The sequence below is a fragment of the Bactrocera oleae genome, chromosome 6, assembly GCF_042242935.1.
Source record: "Bactrocera oleae isolate idBacOlea1 chromosome 6, idBacOlea1, whole genome shotgun sequence".
Classification (NCBI taxonomy): domain Eukaryota; kingdom Metazoa; phylum Arthropoda; class Insecta; order Diptera; family Tephritidae; genus Bactrocera; species Bactrocera oleae.
In genome coordinates, this window is record NC_091540.1 from 71,769,822 (window position 1) to 71,789,307 (window position 19,486).

The 19,486-nt window shown below is 40.7% G+C and overlaps 3 protein-coding genes across 4 annotated transcripts; 1 reads left to right on the forward strand and 2 right to left on the reverse strand.

Moving 5' to 3' along the window:
- The first annotated feature begins 1,100 nt into the window (after positions 1-1,100).
- On the forward strand, positions 1,101-1,731 carry LOC118681131 (nematocyst expressed protein 3-like). The gene is made up of 2 exons (XM_036364638.2): positions 1,101-1,173; positions 1,246-1,731. The coding sequence occupies exons 1-2, from the start codon at positions 1,162-1,164 to the stop codon at positions 1,654-1,656; spliced, it is 423 nt and encodes a 140-aa protein (XP_036220531.1). The 5' UTR covers positions 1,101-1,161; the 3' UTR covers positions 1,657-1,731.
- Positions 1,732-3,658: 1,927 nt separating this feature from the next.
- On the reverse strand, positions 3,659-4,837 carry LOC106625603 (cuticle protein 12.5-like). Its single transcript, XM_014245435.3, has 2 exons — positions 4,235-4,837; positions 3,659-4,163 (listed from the first exon to the last, which is right to left on the reverse strand). The coding sequence occupies exons 1-2, from the start codon at positions 4,244-4,246 to the stop codon at positions 3,753-3,755; spliced, it is 423 nt and encodes a 140-aa protein (XP_014100910.3). The 5' UTR covers positions 4,247-4,837; the 3' UTR covers positions 3,659-3,752.
- Positions 4,838-5,868: 1,031 nt separating this feature from the next.
- Positions 5,869-18,800, reverse strand: Dab (DAB adaptor protein). Of its 2 annotated transcripts, none has more exons than XM_036364183.2 (10): positions 16,887-18,799; positions 16,218-16,576; positions 15,847-16,152; positions 15,603-15,785; positions 15,030-15,540; positions 10,562-14,507; positions 10,399-10,481; positions 9,511-10,338; positions 9,318-9,453; positions 5,869-9,254 (listed from the first exon to the last, which is right to left on the reverse strand). In XM_036364183.2, the coding sequence occupies exons 1-10, from the start codon at positions 17,014-17,016 to the stop codon at positions 8,048-8,050; spliced, it is 7,689 nt and encodes a 2,562-aa protein (XP_036220076.2). In that variant the 5' UTR covers positions 17,017-18,799; the 3' UTR covers positions 5,869-8,047. The 2 variants fall into 2 exon arrangements, with proteins under 2 accessions (XP_036220076.2, XP_036220075.2); XM_036364182.2 differs by having other exon boundaries at positions 9,105-9,254; positions 9,312-9,453; positions 16,887-18,800.
- Positions 18,801-19,486: the final 686 nt, after the last annotated feature.

Below are 19,486 nucleotides of genomic sequence, written 5' to 3' on the forward strand. Positions count from 1 at the left end.
TACAGTGTATATTTGTGCCTAAAATGGATAAAATTGAGTGAAAACTTGACCTAGCCCCCATATAACTCATATCAAGGTTTTCGAAAATCCGGCTGACTTTACTCCATATGATAGGTATTGGTATGTGAAGTAAGTGAGTGATCTGTGACATGTTATTGGTATAGTGGTATTAGCAAAAATAGATACAATCAGGTCAATGCTACCCCCAAAACTTCCAAAAACTGCATATAACGTTCAATGCCCCTAATATACCCCATATAATGACTTCCGTCTTTCCATCTCACTTTAAACATTTTAGGTTGGTCAAAATGTGATATATTAATGAAATTAAATAAACAAGTTTTCTTAAAAATTGTGAATTAGAATATATACCTTGGTCTTAACCTCATATCCCTAATATTATGATTTCCGATTTTCCACATCAACTCAATATATATTAAATTTGTACTCTTCGGTTGAGTTGATATACATATATCTCATTTGAAAATGTTTTTAATATAATTTTGGCTGACAAGGTCTAAAATATAGACGTAAAAGTAATACTAAGTTTATGGTCTTCAATATAAGTCAAGAAGATACCAAATTTGATTGTTATTTTTTCACAAATTTCATCGAATATTTCGATCTTGAAGATGCACTACGTCCTGCAAGGCTAATTTGGATAAAATATAGTCGTTGGTAGATGCAAATCATCGCATAAACACTCGAGAGATTGCTGAAAGCATTTAAATTAAAAAAATCGTGTTTAAATTCCACAAAAAAAACTAAATTACTTAGTGAACGACCCAATAATATTTTACTACATTTCATCTATACACACACACGCACTTATACGAATGTTTGTTAGCTGGTCTTCACAAATCCGCTACCGACGCTGCATACCAAAGTAGCGTCGTAGACACAGGTTTGGTTTTAGGGAAAACACAAAACGCTCGCTTAAAAAAAGACATTGGTATGTCTGTTTCGTTGCGTATGCGCTGAAGTTTTCTCAGGGACAAGCCCTCTTGCAATTGAGACCGTGGACTTGAGACCACAATTCTGTTTAGCCAATTTTGTTAGCTATAAAACACTTGAGCTCACCGTTATCAGATATCAAAAACATTCGCAAGCTCAACGTAAAGACATCTCAAGTAATCCGAAAAAACCACAATACCTTTAAAAATGTTCAAATACGTAAGTAATACCGTTGACTTAATTAGTGAATCATTAAAATAACAAAAATATATATCTGTGTAATTTTTCTAGGCCGTTGTAATCTTTGCTGCCATCGCCTGCGTTGCCGCTAAACCTCACATCCTTGCCGCTGCTCCTTTAGCCATCGCCGCGCCGGCGCCTATCATCACCGCCACCAGCAGTCAAGTTGTCGCACGTAACCACAATGGCATCGCTTTTGCTCCAGTAGTGGCTCCGGCCCCCGTCGCCCCAGTAGCTGCTGCTCCATTGGCCGCACCAATTGCCCCTCTTGCCGCTCCAGCACCTTTGATCGCACGCTACGCTACCGCCCCCGCACCACTTCTGGCCCGCTACGCTGCTGCTCCCTTCGCTTACCCCGGCCATTTGGCTTCGTACGCTTCCCCTGCTGCCTTCTCGTATGGCCCCGCGTACGCACCAACTCTGCGTTATGCCGCTGCCGCTCCTGCTCCAGTTGTGTGGTAAAAAAGAACAACCAACGAAATTCTAATGATAGACTGTGATAGTTTTTAAGCGATTAAAAAATACTACTGAAATATAAACGACTAACTGATAATTACTCGAAGTGGCTTCTTTAATCTTTACGACGTTATTCGGTAGTAATTTAAAAGAATTAACAAATAACAAAAGCTAATTAGCGTTCTAGGGGAACTTTCCTAAATACTCTTAGTTATACTATTTCCTTTATTTTTATCTTATTATATTCTGAAAGGAGTCTATGAAGTTTGCCAAAAAATTTGTAGCACCCAGTAGGAAACGTCGGATACCTCTTAAAATATATATATAACTGATCAGCGTGACAAGTTGAGTCGATTTATCCATGTCAGTCTGTCTGTTTGTATATACACGAATTAGTCAGAGTTTTTGATATATCGAAATTTTGCATACCTTTCTTTTCTCCCCTCTCTTTTTTTGTCAGAACCGCCAATATCGGATGATTATAGGATATGGCTGACATACAAATTGATCACTTAAACTCAAGTTCTTGTACGGAACACATCCCAGCAAGTCACGGCTACCGAAACTGCAATACATTGAAAGAATTAGCGCGGAAACTAACCCATACACACGAGGCAACTCATAAGGCCTTTGCAAAAAGAAGGGATGAAGGGGTAATTAACCGGTGATTTAACCGATAGGTGGCTTGCAGGGAAGATATCTTCACGAAATTTAGCATGTCTTATTGTCCAAGGCAACGCTACAATTTCGGAACATATTGTTCAGATCGGACTATTATAGTATTTACGTTTTCAAATTTAATTATACATATAGTTGCTAAAAGAAATGCACCTCTAAAGGATGTTATAGTTTGGGTGCAGCCTAAGTTAACATTTTTTCTTGTTTTCAATCTGCGTTATCACAGAGCACTGGTAATACGTCATAGTCAGTTGTTTCCTCAATTAAATTCTTCAATCAACAATTCCAAAATTAAGTTATTTACATATAAATCTCCACATTAAAAGATGGGAGTAGATTTCTGATATTCGCAACCCTTAAACCATGCCACAGATATAATTATGTTCTTTAGTGACAGTTCCCTGCAAGCCTGCTTTAATAAATGTTTTGCAAGCATTAAAACAGTGAAATATGGGAGATTGCCATTAATATTTCCAGAATTACGAACCTCGTTTCCATTTTCTGACAAAAGTGTAAGAACACATCTGGATAATTGGGGCACTCAAAAAACCAACAATAAGTATTCTTATTTGTGTGAATTGGAGGAATGAGAATAATTTCGATAATAACGATAACGATCAGTTATGACTTAGATAAATCAATCAAACCTAGCCCTAGTTCTACTTCTAAATAGATTAGTTATGCAGTTATGAAGATATCGAAGTAAACCCTGGCACGAATAGTAACCCTAATATAATATGAGGCAGCCCTCATCTTAAAATAGTAAAAATTTGAGTGATATTTAAACAAAATTAAATGAACACCTTTTTCTGACGACAAAATGTTTCTGTGTAAAACATATGGAAAATCAGTTTAGACCCCTAGCTCTTATTTATCTAATAAGACAATTTTATGTCGTAAATATCGGATTATGATAATGAGACGGAAATTTCTTGTTGAGAATTTTTTAAATTAAAGGAATGTTCTGTATTAGACTCATTGTTGACTGTTATCAAAGCTATATGATATCGTATGTATGTAAGTTAACATACATAAGTGAGTGATATGACCAAATCGAATGGCTTAATAATACTATGAAACAATAACAAAGCTCACGTCTGAAAGGATGGAGTGATGATAGAGAAAGATCCAAAGGCTAAATTTTGCTTGTTGAAAAGAGTTTGATTTTGTGCTCAACCATAAGAAGTTCTTTTATATTAGGACTCCTTTATAAGCCGGTAGCAGAAAAATGCTTGTATACAATTTGAAGTTTGGACATTACAAGTACTCCAAAATTAAGCTGAAGTTTTAATACCTACAATGATAGATTAGAATGCAAAACCACTTCGAGTAATTATCAGTTAGTCGTTTATATTTCAGTAGTATTTTTCAATCGCTTAAAAACTATCACAGTCTATCTTTAGAATTTCGTTGGTTGTTCTTTTTTACCACACAACTGGAGCAGGGGCGGCAGCGGCATAACGCAGAGTTGGTGCGTACGCGGGGGCATACGAGAAGGCAGCAGGGGAAGCGTACGAAGCCAAATGGCCGGGGTAAGCGAAGGGAGCAGCAGCGTAGCGGGCCAGAAGTGGTGCGGGAGCGGCAGCGTAGCGTGCGATCAAAGATGCTGGGGCGGCAAGAGGGGCAATTGGTGCGGCCAATGGAGCAGCAGCTACTGGGGCGATGGGGGCCGGAGCCACCACTGGAGCAAAAGCGATGCCATTGTGGTTACGTGCGACAACTTGACTGCTGGTGGCGGTGATGATAGGCGCCGGAGCGGCGATGGCCAAAGGAGCAGCGGCAAGGATGTGAGGTTTAGCGGCAGCGCAGGCGATGGCAGCAAAGATTACAACGGCCTAGAAAAGTTTCAAAGATAATTGTTTGGTTATTTTAATGATTCACTAATTAAGTCAACGGTATCACTTACGTATTTGAACATTTTGAAAGGGTTTTATGGTTTTTTTCGGACTACTTGAGATGTCTTCACGTTGAGCTTGCGAATGTTTTTGATATCTGATAATGGAATGCTCATGCTTTTTATAGCGAAGAAGGTATTGGAGGCAAGAGTGTGTTCTGCCGTGGCACTGCATTGCAGAAGGCTTGTCCATGAAAACCGTATGGTTAACACTCACACATGCAGATACGTTTGAGTGTGTGTTTTTACGCTAGTTATTTGTTTCCCCAACTATTTCTGGTGCCCTTTCTATTTATTATGCAGCGCGGATAGCGTAAATATTTGTGCACAGTTACCATTAGCTGTTTTGTTAGTAGTACAACTACCAAAAATACCAAAAGCATGTTTTTCGACATTGACTTTGTAACGTGTGTATTAAACATTTTATTGGAATGCATTATTAAATAAGTTTTACTATACTATGAGGCTTCTGCGTAATTTTCCTAAAATTTTAAACAACCTAAAACGAGCAAGGCACGAACGGAGCCGAACATTCGATAGTTTCGCAGTGAACTAAAAGTTTGACCCGGACAGGTTCTTTTAAACTGTGCGCGCAAACCGAATGATAAAAAATATTTTCCTACTTTAGTACAACCTTTTATATATTTGTGTGAAGTCTGCTCAGCAGTTATTTGTTTATGGTGCATTTCACAAAGCTGATATTTTAGTTTGGAAAACAAAATATGATCCAGGAGTCAAGTCTGGAGAATACGGTGACAAAACAATGACTCTCATTTCGCGTTTAGCTAAAAAGTCAAAATGTGTTTTGATGATCCATTAGAGACCCCCTGTTATATTTCTAATGCCAATATGATGGCATTGAAGCACTGTTTCTTTAGCTATTTCTATGTTTTCGTCATTAAGAGAGGCTAGTCGAGGGCTCGCATGAGGCAAGTCTCAATGACTTCACAACCTTCATTGAGTTCTTCGCGCCACTCAAATACTTCTGTTCGTGATTAAGTAGACTCCCCAAAACACTTCGGCAACATTTTCAACGATTCCGTGGCCGTGATTCTATGGGAAACAGAAAATTTCAAGCAATCTTGTTGTTCAATTGTTTATCATCATGGAAAAAATTACCAGACAAAACTTTGGAGTCGTGAACAAATCTGATCTTGAGGCAAATCAGTAACAAGCATATTCATCTTATTGGTCCTGTGTAAAGGCATGTGTATTGTAGCATCAAAACGTAATGTAAAATAATTTGGTTGCGAATTTTTTAGCCATGCGGGTGAATTACCCGAAATAGAAAATAAATACCTGGGAAGATAAATATTGGGTTTAAGGCGCTTTGTTGATTATGATGTCTTATGAGCTTTAACTATAGGAATATTCTGGATTCAGAAAGACTATTCAGTGTGACCCCTATCTCGAAGTTCGGTCACAGAATTCAACCGGACATTACCTAAGCGCTCGACTCATTAACACTCTGCACACAATTAATTTATTTCTGCGGAAAGACACTTACTCACAAATCGATTCGGTGCTTGATTTGTTTTTGATATATGTATGAATATACAGCCGCTATGTATACAAAACTATTATACGCCCCGTGCAGCATGTTGCGTAGTATAACAGTACTATTTGAAAAAAATAACGCTCGACAGTTGAATTTAATTTAGATACTGTATATTTGTTCTTAATAAGTATGTATATTTGTCGTTACATGCTTTATGCTTTTTTCGATCTTCTTAAAACAAACAAAAGAAATACTGCCTTCGCTTGGACGCAGTCGCGTATCGTCGTCTTACACGTGAGTGAGTATGCATCAATTTCCATTCATATTGCCATGACTTAATTTCATATATAATCGGTATACATATTTGTAAGTATAGTAGTTTCACACATATATAGATATATTACAGTTATTATTAGTTATATATGTATATTGTTTATTTGCATGTATTGTTCGTTTTTTTTTTACCTCTGCTTTTTACTTTTTAGTTCATTACATAATATAAGTAATATTAATTAACTAGATTTACTTAATTTAAGAGCTTATGAGTGTTTTATGTACGTATGTAAGCATAATTTTGTTCGTAACTACTCGCCTATAATCATAATCGTAATCTTCATTTTAGTTTCTTATTAGCATAACTCTAATTTTAATTATTTTTAATATTTTCCGAATTAACATCGGCAATGTCGGTTGGATTGTGTGTGTTTTTCAGTAAGATTCAATATCTGCAAACACTTTGGTGAATTGTTTAAAGAAAATCTAAAATTTTTAACTTTTTTAATTAGTTAATAAGTTGCTATTGTTATTGTTGTTGTGTTAGTTTAACAGTGCGCCAGTTTTTGTTCAATTCTTTTCGTTATGTACCGCGAGCTATATGCATGTATGTATGTATGTATATATGTATGTATGTACGACTAATTTAGATTTAAGTTGCAATGATTTTAACTAGATTTCATTATTCATTATTTATTGTAGTTTTTCTAACTGAGTGATGTTTGGATACTTGGAACTATGGCTTTTCATCATATTCTCTTGTCGCTAGTTTATAATAGTATATGTATATGTAGGTATGTAATTGCATTAATTAATTTAGTTTTACGTTTTTCAACCTGATAACATTTCGTTTGCCGTTATAATGTTGTTGCATCAACACCTCGCCTCGGAGTATTTCACCTTTACATCGATTCTCACCAACACACATCAACATGTGGGTATACCATATGTATGCATGTTTGTTTGTGTTAACTAAATATGTATATATGTACACATAGATATATAAAGATACATAAACATTGCTTATTTATTTAATTTGATTTCATTATCATTATATACACGCACACTCACGCCGCCAGAATTCTGAATACTTATTGCTATTAGCCAAATTAATAAAATAATAAGCATAATGAAAAAATAACACAGTTTAATTACAACCCAGATTATGAAAGCACAATCTGAAATGAAAGCAGCGCTCAGACTGAAATACATATGATTATTCTAGTATGCCACATAGAATTAGCAGCGACATGCGATGAGTACTTTTGTTTACAATTCGGTTGCATTATTTACAAACAATTGGTGAGTATAAATTAGGAAAACAAAAATCAACTACACATTGCCTCAAATGAATTCGCGAAACAGCAAAAGCTTGTAGGGGCAAGGAAAGACTGTCCGATAACTTTGCCGTCATAAAGCATATTTGGGCGTTACATTTATGTATATGAGTATGACTGATTACACATATTTGTAAATACAAGCATTAACCGCATATGCTCCTCCTATAGAATGTCATATTTGAGGCGGTACATAATCAAGTTTTTCATTAGAAAATTTAGGGAAACAATTTTACGTCGACACTTTTTCGTATTCCGCAGCAGAGTCCCTTTAAGGCTTTCGTATTGTTGTTGATGTTGTTGTTGGTGATGCCTTTGCGTGAGAAAATCGTTTTCTTTGCGCACAATCCCGTTACCATACACAGCATGGTCAGCAGCGATCGCACAAAGTGCGGCCGAACTGTTCGATTGTTGTAGTTGCGTTTGAATTTGTTGTTGCTTTTGTTGTTCCTGCTGCTGCTGATAGTAGTAATCATTTAAATTGGTTATATAATAGTAATCATGATCGGCAATCACATTGATCTCTGCATAATTATCATCTTCGTCTTCCTCGTCGCTTTGTCGTTTCGTGGTAATGCCTTTAACACGATTCCGTTGCGCAGCTTCGTGGCAATCGCCTAGAACTTCAACGCTCAGAGGGTCACTAATATTTGCCGTTTGTTTTTGTTGTTTTGTTACAGGCTCAGTTCGGGCGTTCCTTGCAAACAATTGATCAAATCACATATTTTCGTCGAATTTGGCAAAGTTGAAGTCGTCGTCACATTGAAATCCGCTACCGTTGCCCGCACCTGGCTTACTCAACTGCTGTTCGTTGCTGTTGTTGTTATTATTGTTGGCTAATAGGCTTTCTCCGCCCGGTGCCTTGAAGAACTCATCGTCCTCGAAAGGATCCTCCGATTTTTTGCCGAAAATGTTAATGGATTCAGATTTCTTGATCAATTCTTGTCTCTGTTGCAGTTTGCTATTTCGCAGATTGTGTTTTTTTGCAGCGGTTGTCATGAGTGCTGCGCTGCTGGCGCTTTGCAATGAGTCCGCGTGCCATTGGTCCTCCTTTTCGAAATCGAATTGTGCATTCGAGAAGTCATCTTCGAAAGCAGCATCGTCGAATTGTGAAACTTTTACATTATCATCGAAACGTAATTTTTGTGTGATGATCGGGGGCATTACATGCGGGGCTGGCGATTGCGTACTGTCCAAATCCAACTGTTGTGAGCTGCTTACACTGGTGGAGTTTTGTGGAAAGCCATGCAATTTTTCCCGTTCGGAAAAGTCATTCGAGAAGCGGAAGGACGATTTGGTTGCCGGTGTAACGCATGCGCTCGCTGTGGTGGCTGCGGGCGTAGAATTGCAACTGGACGCAGTGCCAGCGGGTGCCGGTGGGGGAGAGCTTTGGTTGAAGTCCGATTCAAAGCCACCATCAAAACTAAATTTCGTAGCACTTCCAGTGCTGCCACCAACACCAGTTGTGGCTATATAAGAGCTGGCGGCGCTTGCCATGCTTGCGCTGGCATTCGAACGCGATGTTGGAGATTGTTCATAATCGTCGAAATCATATTCGCCGCTCCTTGTGGGATATTTCTTTGTTGCAGCCGTCGGAGCACTGCATTTAAGGGAACTAATGGGCACTTTCCCCATAGAATGCTGTCTCCGTTCGCTCTCCAGCATGCGTTGATGCATTTCATGGCGACGCCTATTCAAGCGTTCGAATTTATCCTCATCTGTTGGCGGCTCGTCATAATCCTCATCCGCATAGTCTTCCTCATCGTCGACATCGTCATCGTCATATGTTATATAATCGTAATTGTCACGAGGATGAGTTGTTGCGGCAACAGTGCCACTATATCGACTACTAGAATTGGACGGTGGTAGACCCGAAGCGCTATAAGGAATATCTTTGCCACGAGAGCGTTGCTTTTTGCGGAACCTGAAGAGAAGTAATGTAGTATAAAAAAAAATCAGCGCTACAACTGCTCAAACCAACATTTACCTGCGATCCTTTTCGCCATCAGAGCCGGAGGGTGTCTGTCCGAGTACGGCTACCCGTCTACTTTCGGCCAGTCGTCGTTCTGAGTCGGCAGCACTTGTGGGACGTTTCCAGGATTTTTGACCTGGTAACGGTGGCTCTTTAAGAGAAAACCCATTAAAAAGAGATTCACAGTAAAGAGGTTTATGTTCCTTACCTTCACCATCCCAAGGACTGGAACCGCTACTTTTACGTGCTCGTGGCTGTCCAGGTCCCATGCTCATATTGCTTCCCGTATTACCCGATATCAATTGGCTCGGACGCTGTAAACTGCGCGTATCTGGAACATTAATACTATTTCCACCGCTGCTCATGCGTGTGCGCTGATGAAAATCATTCTCCGAATCTTGCTCGTAGTCAATATCGCCTGTAGCCCGCAACTTCATACCCTTTCGCAGAGAACGTGTTTTCTCCGGTCCATAACGTTCACGAAATTCCTCGTGGCTTTCCATACTTCCATACACATCGCCACTTCCGAAACTACGCCGACGTCGAGTTGCGCTCTCAAAAGATTCGACACTTTCACGATCGAAGGATTTACGATCTCTATCGTACATGTAATCCCCACCACGTGTCTTATAACCACTGCTGCCACCTCCACTACTACCGATTATTCCACTCATAGGAGAGCGACGCTCATCGTAAATATTTTCATAGTCGGAACGTCGTCCAACTTTTGGTTTCTCAAAACTTCCTGCATCGCGATAACGATCATGAGGCGAATCTCCGTAATCATCAAAATCGTAATTTGGACGTGCGTAATCACGATAATATTTGCTGCGTTTGTCGTAACCACTACGACGATCATAACTAGATGATGCATTGGGCGGCAACGCAACGCCGCGTTTGTCGTAGATAGGCGGTCCGTATGTGGTGCGTTCATACGCGCTACGTTCAAAAGCGCGAGCGCGCATACCAGCTGCTTGCTCCATATCCTGCGGCGACCAGGTGTGGTGTGGAGCATGACGATACCAACTAGGAGATTCTGAAAGAAGAATAACGTGTTTAGATAAACACTTTAAATCCATACATCAAATATATTCACCTAAATCGAAGTTATCTCGGCTACGCGAAAGTCCTGGCTTTAGTTTACGATGATCACGTCGTGTATTGAATTCCTCTTCGTAGCTGTCAAAAGAATAAGAAGTGATTACAAACATTCATATCTATGGAAAATTGATTGTTTTGAGAAGTTCAACGGTACTTACTCATAGTCCTCATCACAGGAGTTCAAACGGCGGGTATGTCTCACGTAGTACCCATGCCGATCTGATGATGGCGGTGGTATTGCGGGCACTCCACTAGGAATGCGTTTTGGCTTTTGAAAATCAGACGGCTCATCATCGCATGGACTGATATCGCGAGATGAAGACGAGGTCTGATGACGTTCTTTCTTTGGCCATCGACGGCTGACCCCTGCACTCTTACTCCAACCATAATCACGTGGATCAGACGAACATGGTGATTCCGCTGTATCGTTCTGCGAGGTGTTCGAAGGCGGCGGAGGTGGTAAATGTAACAATGAATTCTTCACTGTTGACTTCGCGGCTGCTCTTCCGCGTTTATCTACTTTTTCGATATTTGGCTTAGGTGAGTCGAAAGTCGCCCAAAACTCCTTAGAATGTTTTACTTCGGGTTCTTGTTGCAAACTGCTGCCGATGTTAATTTGTTTTGTGGCTGTGTCAATTAGGTTCGAGACAGCGGATAGTTGGGATAAGACTGGTGATGCCTGTGGCGATTTGCATAGTGGTGACCTTTGTTGCTGCTGGGCAACGCCTGGTATCGGCGACTTCTGTAGGGGTATAGGTGAAGTGCTCACGTCATTGAACTGCGCTTGAGACGAGAGCGTGGCATTCGGGCGTGGCAAAGCTATAGAGTTGCCTGATGTCACAATTACTGTTGGCATATTGGTCGCTGAATTCGCCGGTGAGATGCGTTCGCGAGAATCCAAAGATAAATTAGATATGGCACGTTGCATAAGTTCATCAATTTCCAAATCATCCTTGGAAGATGAAAGTCCGCTGCTGCCCGCCACTGTTAGGAATTTATTATCCTGTTTGGCACTCAATAAATTCGGCGAAGGTTGTGAGGCGCAGCGTTCGGGTTGGCTGCCATTCAAATCTAGCTTATCAGATTTTTCACCATCCAATTGTTGCGTGGATGTCGACAGCTTTTCGTATTTATCTTGTGCAACACCAGTCACTCCAGTTTCTTTATCATTGCTGTCCAAACTACTTTCGCCACCGCCATCATCATCTTCGTCGTCATCTTCGACGGTCAATGCGGAAGAGGAAGGCTCCGCTGGTAATCCGCGACTATCTACTAAACCTAAACGGTCGGGTCTACTACTACTGGGGCGTCCATCCATTATATGCTTAAGATCTTGATCTTGATCTTCATTGAACTCGTCACTGAACTCGGGGAACTCCTGAGATGCCTGCAAAGCTGCTGGCCTCTTATTGTCGAAAAGGTTTTCGACAAGAATTATGTCGCGAAGTGCAGCGTACCGATCCTTTGCTTGTGCCACTACTTCGGTTATTTTCGTATCAATCTTTGGTGGTTGCACTTGTGGACCCCCAGATGCCGTTAGAAAATCGTCATCATCAAAGTTAGCTTCGAAGTGCGCACCAATGTCATCTACTACGGCAGCCATGCCTCCAACATCAGTTGCAGATTTGATGCTGCCGCTGATGTCTTCGTTTTCGTTAATCACTTCGCCAATGAGGTCCGCGTTTTCCTGTTGCTCTTGCAGCTCTTTATCGATGATCTCACGGAAAACGGCATATCGATCTGCTGATGGTACAAGCGGTGCACTTTGGCTGGTGTCCGTGTATATTGGAGGCGGTACAACGGGTGGCTCATTAAACTGCTCGAAATTGGCAAAAGCGTCTTGCGCTTGCTCATCGGCGATATGAGTGGAGAAGTCCTCGCCAAATGTATCATCGAATTTTGCCACAAATGTCGCTTGCTGATCAAAGTTCACCTTAAAAACTGTTGATTGAGTCGACAGAGGGGATGATTCCGCATTGATGGATGACATTTCTACACGACGCATCGGCAGAGGACTCATATGGCTTGCTAGCGCTTGCTCCCGCTGTGGTCTTGACTTCTCAATGAACTCGGAGAGATACGATGTAAGTTCTACCAATGTCATTGTGCTCAGCTTGCTCACCGGCACATTCAACTTCACTGCCAGCTCATCCAAACTTAGAGTCATTAGCTGGCTTAGTGTGATGTCGGGCATGAAAGACGCTGTTGGCACGTTTGGGTCAGCGCCACCATCAGTTAGCGCTTGTTGTCGTTTTTGCTGTTGTTGTTGCTGCTGCTGTTGCAAAATCTCCAATTTATTCTCGTAGATATCCTGTGGCTTAGAAAGCGAATGCTGGCGTTGTGCACGGCTGCGTGTTGAGATTTGCGTTGGAGGTGGCAGGAGTGGTGGCACATCTCCCGCAACTGCACTCGCAATGCTACCGATACCACTAATCGGCGCCAAGTAATCATCGTCGGTATGTCCAGGCTTACGCGGTCGACCAGGCCCAGGATAGATGCCATCAGAGCGACCAACACGACGTGATGGCAATGGTATCGGTGGAACTTCGGAATTAGCGCCGCGTAACGACTTTGACGTCGTATTAACGAACTCATAACGACTAGTCACAGACATCGGCACGACGCTGGAAGGCACCGCATTACCTGAGGTCACACGCGGGCGTATAACAATATCGTTGAACTGTTTCTTGGGCGGCAATGGCGGCGGCTCCGCATGTAATGCTGAATCGGGACGTGGTGGTGGCTCTGGTGCCGCCTCATTCTCGCTTAGTGAGTCGCTCTCCTGTAAACGGCACATATTAATACTATTCGATTCACGCTTGGAGAAACGTGCCTGTCCAAATAAGTGTGGCATCTTCTTATTGCTAATGCTCGATATTACGTCCGCTGTTTGCTGCTTAAATACGGAAGTAGGTTGGCCAACCGATGAGACCTGCCCCGAAGGTGTGGGCCTCAAACGCACCGTGCTATTGACACCAACTGCCGTTATGGCACTTCCGTTGCCCATCGCTGCTACTGGTTCGTTCATTTGACGCTCTAAGCGCGCTACATCAGCACGCCATTGCGCTGCTGTGTTCAGCGGCTGTGCTGACGTGGGAGAAAGGCTGCTCTCCGGAGGCAAGCTAACTTGTAGCGGACCATTAAAGACATCCACTGGACGACAAGCCTCCGCGCTGGCGGTTGGAGAGCTACGTTGGGTTGTTGCGTCACCGCTGTTGAATTCAAATTCGAATGGGTCCAATTTGGCAAACACGTCACCGCCCTCCTGAAATGGATCACTCTTCTTACGTGTGGGTGAGAAAGGATCGGTGTCACGCGGCATCATCACAACATCGTCAGTTGTTCCAGCAGCAGTCGCCGTGGAGTCTAAAGTGTAATGATTTAAATGGAGATTAGTGGGTATGGTTGTTGTAGTGCACGAAGACGTTGCCGATGATAAAGTCGGCTGGTAATGGTGCATTTTTAAAGTAGAAGCTGTTGTGGAATTAGTAGAGTAGGTAGAGGTTGTTAGTAAACTGTTGCTAGACGCTAGTTGGTGGTTAGTATTCGTTAGTCTGGGTACAACAACATTAGAAGCGGTGCTCGTGTATTTCGTACTGCTTATAGTGCAGGTGCATATGTTCACTGTGCATGGTGGTGCGCGCACACCGATTAGTAAAGTTGTTGTAGTTGTTGTTGCTGCTGTTGCAGACGCCGTTATATTAGCTACTGTTTTGTTAGTGTTTAAGGCTGTTTTTAAGCCGGCTATACCTGATGCATGAGTGGTGTTAGTAATATTTAGTGGTGCTGATAGAGAATGATGTGTATGCTGCGCCGATTGCAGCTGTGGCTGTTGCGTCTGCTGAGCCACTGCGCCTTGCTCATCCATACTAGCGGTTAGAGCATCCTCGAAGAGACCCTCTTTGCTCAGAAACTCATCGACCACCGCCGAGGCGGCCGTGTAGTGAACACCTGTAGCCGTTATGTCTACAGTGCCGTTTCCACCTGAAGACAGGTCGTTGAGAACTTTTTTGGGTGGGTTTTTAAGCTCCTGGAAGAAGTATTTCTTATCGACATAGGGACGTGTACGACCCGTGCCTAATGGATCCAAATCTGTAAAAGCATCTAACACATGGGAAAAAGTGATGAATCAGTGAAATTGCCCCTTTGCCGAAAGCGAGAGGGAATGACAATGCTATGGAGTGTTTAGTTACGGGAATAAGCGGGCCACACTAATAATCAAACATAACTGACGAAACAAACACAATCATAGAAACCAAACATACATGTTATTAACTGATATGGATCTGTGGCAAACTGGCAAATCATTTGTACGATATCATTTTTAATTTTTCGACAATATTTAAACTGCTAATAATATTGGAAGTTAGTCGGTTGTGGGCCACATTTTCTCACAAATAAAATAGCGAAAAATATTAACTGGATTTTGTCTTAGGCAACTTAGTTAACATAATTTCGAAATAATTCGCAACAGATCCGTACATTAGACACAAATTACATGCTATAATTACAACACAATACCCGAAACCGTTAGAAACAACTTAGGCAAACTTTTACAGGAGTTAATTAAATAAACCATGAGTTCGTTAAAAGTAAGTATTTCCAAAAAATTCTCTTCCAATGTACCTGACTTCACTGCAGCACTCGCAGCTGCTTGTGGCGGTCCATCGCCCAAAATTGGTGTCGGCGAAGACGATGTGACGCCCAAATTGGATGCTGAGGTCGATGTCGCAGCTCCGCCAGACGGTTGCATGTTCGCGTTGGTTGCAGCATTGGCAGCAACTTCAACATCGACGAGTGTCGAATGTTCGCTTAATTGTTGTGTAGGTGTCGACGTTGATTCGCTCGGGGCCAGTGGTGCCATTGGCAGACCGACACCTATGCTCATACTGCCGGCTTTTGAAGTGTCAAATACATCGTTTTGCTGGTCCAGTTCATGCAGCCAAGTGTCGTCGTCGTCTTGTTGCAGAGTGCCGGTTGAAGTGTTCAAAACCGCTGCAGTCGAAAGTAAGGAGGAGAGAGTAACATTTTGACCAGCGCTCACTGATGTTGTTGTTTGATTTACTGTCGTATCAACCGCCTTAGTGGGCTTATGTCGTGAGCGTCCCGATTCTGGAGGAGGTAAGAGATTGTAAGTCTGAAACAAACCGAATGCCTGATTAGTAGTACAATAAAGGATAAAACCATGCAGTTGCTTACGGGAAAGTTGGTAAATGAGTCTCCAAAAGGATCGTCTTCGTTAACTGACTTCCCAGAGACGCCGGCTACTGCAGGTTGCCCTGGCTCATTGGGTGTAATGCGTTCCATTTGTGTGATGCCGCGTTGCAAAGAGCTTAACTCTTGCTCCAAATCAACCAAATCGGCTACGGATTCAGGTGACATCTAAAAAAGACGTATTTGTAAGTTTTAAAATATGCAGTTAATTGTGCTTTGTACGCAAAACCTCTTTCGCTGCTCCTTTGTTATCCAAATTAACACCCAATCTATTTGAGGCTATTGCACGACTTTGCCCACCGATACCACTTAACATGGACAGCGTGCTACCACCCCCGCCACCTCCACTGCTGCTAAGATCGTTATGAGCACTCAAGCCGGTTCCAATACCGCCAGCGGCGGACTTAAGCGACGACAATGAGGCAAGCTGATGTTCATGTATGGATTTCGATTGTATTTGCTGCCGCGCCAATTCGATTTCTTTCTTCTTCAATTCGAAAACAACCTGAAAGAGATCGCGCATTGCCAGTACGACCTTGAAATAGTGAAAATAATTTAGTTATTTCAAGTTATTAGTTATTTAAACAATTGAATCGCTACCTGACTAGCCGCTTTGTCAGTCTTTATACCGAAAAAACGGTGTCCGCTGTCCGGTGAGCCAAATATATAGCCAAACGCTCGTGAATCGGTCATATCCTGCGCAATGAAGGATATTTTGTGCACCGGATGATGATACAGAGAATCTCCTGTTTTTTCATCGCGGAGTCTCAGCCCATCGATTGTCACGTGTATCGTTATGCGTTGTTTATGTTCGCCGGCTGCGCGTATGGCTATTTTAAGATCTTGCAGAGCTTCTTGGCACATTCGATCACCGCGCGCCTCCCCCACCTCAAGTATGCCAATAAGCTTCGCTTTGAATTGAACGCCATCGCCGAAAAATCGACCTGGATCATTGCGATCTATTATTTGAAAATGAAATTTATTCAAGTTATAAATTACAACAACGGTTGGATACATTTCTCAAAAATTATCGTATCTAACTTTTATTTTCTATTTTTTACTCAATCTATTTGATTATTATAAAAAAGTGTATTATGACAATATAATTTATTCTTAAACTATATCATATGTGTTTAGCTACTAAATTTAAAACTTTAAATAAATAAAAACAATTTTCTCAAATATTGTTGAAAATAATTAAAATTCAAATAAGTACATGAAGCTGAAATAACTAATAAAAATAAATTTGATTTGAATACAAATGCTAACGTTTTGCGTAATTTGTCTCCTGAACACCGCTACCGCTACCGCCGCTGCCCACACCAACCGAGGAGAGCGTTGAAGCGAGCGATAAATTTGATGATGCGGCCGATAGTTTCGAAACCAATGACTTAACCATAGTCTCTGATGACAATGTTTAGCGCTCAACCGCGCTCAACCCCAATCACTATGCTAAATACTATTTTGTTAAGCTTATTGTGGTGATTGCCTAATGTGAGTATTACACTCGCAATGACATTTCTTGATGGAAATCCAATATGTTCCGTGACGACTAAGCTGCTGTAACGTGTTTAAATTGACAATATGTGAAATGCGATCTGTAGGCTTTTGAGTTATCTATTATTTTCGATTCTATGGAATATCTCCACTGCGACTATTTGGAATGTTTTATTGTGTTCTTTCGTTTTCATCTGATTTGATCAATTCTCACTGCATGAGCTACAAATTGGGCTTATTTATTATATGTACGTTGCTTAGTTTGCTTGTTGTTATTGCTTAATGTTGCTATTATTGTTAAAATCAAAGTGGTTTATTCTTACTATTACAATATATGTGCAAGTGTTTTGTTGTTACACATGAATGCATTTTCGGAAGCTGAAATAAATGTGTGTATTAACACCCAATCAGGCGTCAACGATCACATCATCAGCCTTCATACCATCCCCAGCGAATTCAAATAGCGCCACATTGCCGGCGCTCACCCGCTACCGCTGCAGTTTATCTCCAATCGTTGATTTGTTCTCACATACATATATTCATTTATTCGTACAATTTAATGTGGGACAAGCCTTTGCAGGGTGCGTTGTGTGTTGAACTGAAGGCTTCCTCTGCCTTAAGCAGTGCTTATTTTATTTTATTCGGTCGATAGCGCAAAATTGTTCTACAGCCACCGCGTACACTGTTTGCTTCTCATAAAGATGTATGTGTGTAAATATGTCTATCTACGTACGTAGATGAATGGTATTGTAGGTTCCCCACACTCCGTCGACCGAGTGATTGTAGGTGCGCTTGTACTATTATTTGCAGGCAGTAGCGTAGTGTGTCTGGAAGTGACAGGCAGTCACAGAAATACACACTCATACATATTTAGGAATGTAACTATGTGGGTGCACACATATGCACAAGTATAAACAAAACGGTTCCTTTAGTATCTCGCTGTCGTCTAGGTTGACATTGTCTTGTACGTATTGTTTATATTTATTCAATGATTACGATGTCCAGGCGAAATAGCAATTGTCAATTTTGCTTTCCTTCGTTCTTTTGTCTGCTAATAATATATATATATATATATATATATGTACATGAATAAACGTCAGTTCCTACGAGTTGAATTCGTAACAACTATTCAACTTTGCCGCATTCCTTCGTCAGAAGCGGGCATCATCACTATCTACATTTGAACATACATATGTATTTCCTTTCGTGCTGTCGCAGTGTCTCCTTTGCGTTTATTGATTTTTCAGTGTAGATTTTTTCCAACAGCAATTCAATATTAGTATTACGGACATAACTAGAGATTCACTTAAACTTTCCTCAATGCACTATTTCTGTAACGTAGATGATAATTCAAAGAGTACTATTAGTATAACATGTTCACTTTTAAATTTTCTCAGCAAGCGTTGCAACTGTTCCGCGATCAATATTTGCGCATTTCAAAGTTGTTTGGTGAATAAACCATTAAATTTATCTTATTCAATATGTTATGGATTCCCGATGTTATTTATTTATTCTATTTTATTTTAAACACACTTTAATATCAATTGTTCAGTCTGTTTAATTCTTAAATGTAAATAAAATCACTGTGCAGCTGCATGTCAAACAATAAATGCACCTAATAAATAAACTATGAATACAAATGTATCTGCAGCAGAATGTTCTGCCTGCTACTGTTTCGTGTGGCCAAATGTCAGATACATTTTTTTTTATGTGTGTGTGCACTGCAGGTGCAGATACTTCAACCAGAGTTGTATTTGCCATGACGTTTTGTTTTAGCAACTCCCAGCATTAAAATGATATAAGAAAATATTCGCTCGTAAATTTTTGAAATAAATAAACAAAAACGTAAATCAATAGAGAAATACAGTAATAACAAGAGGACAAAGTTAAAATATTGCAGTAAAATTTTTAAGTAGGCACTTACATTTGCAGGGACTGGTCTTTTTGCGGAGCGTTTGCATATTGGTCTCTTTCCAGTTTCTCTTCGCCAATTTGCGAAGTTTCTTATATTGTGTTGCTATCTTTGGTTTATCTTCGAGGAATACTTCACCTTTGAATACTTTGTAGTATTTGCGAACGTATCAGTAAACTAAATAATTTTATCTCTGGTACTTGGAAGGAGATTTTCAAACAATAATAATATCACAGTAAAATTAGAAAGTATTATTATTCGCGCTTAATATTAACCATATAACTTACTACATATTTTGTGATTATTAATCAATTTATTCAAACACATTTTTATCAGTAGCAGTTTATACCACATTTTATTTAATATTTTAAGATTCACCTATTGAGCTATTCGGTTTTTTTTTGTTTTCAAACCGTTGAACATTGCGTACTAAATGCATGCGGCTTAATCTAACGTAATG

Excerpts from the sequence above, each read along its gene's own strand:
- Dab (XM_036364183.2), bottom strand. The coding sequence starts at position 17,016 with ATGGTTAAGTCATTGGTTTCGAAACTATCGGCCGCATCATCAAATTTA. Across the intron at positions 16,153-16,217 it reads CTGACAAAGCGGCTAGTCAG|GTCGTACTGGCAATGCGCGA; the intron begins GTAGCGATTCAA and ends CACTATTTCAAG. Across the intron at positions 10,339-10,398 it reads CCGAGATAACTTCGATTTAG|AATCTCCTAGTTGGTATCGT; the intron begins GTGAATATATTT and ends TTCTTCTTTCAG.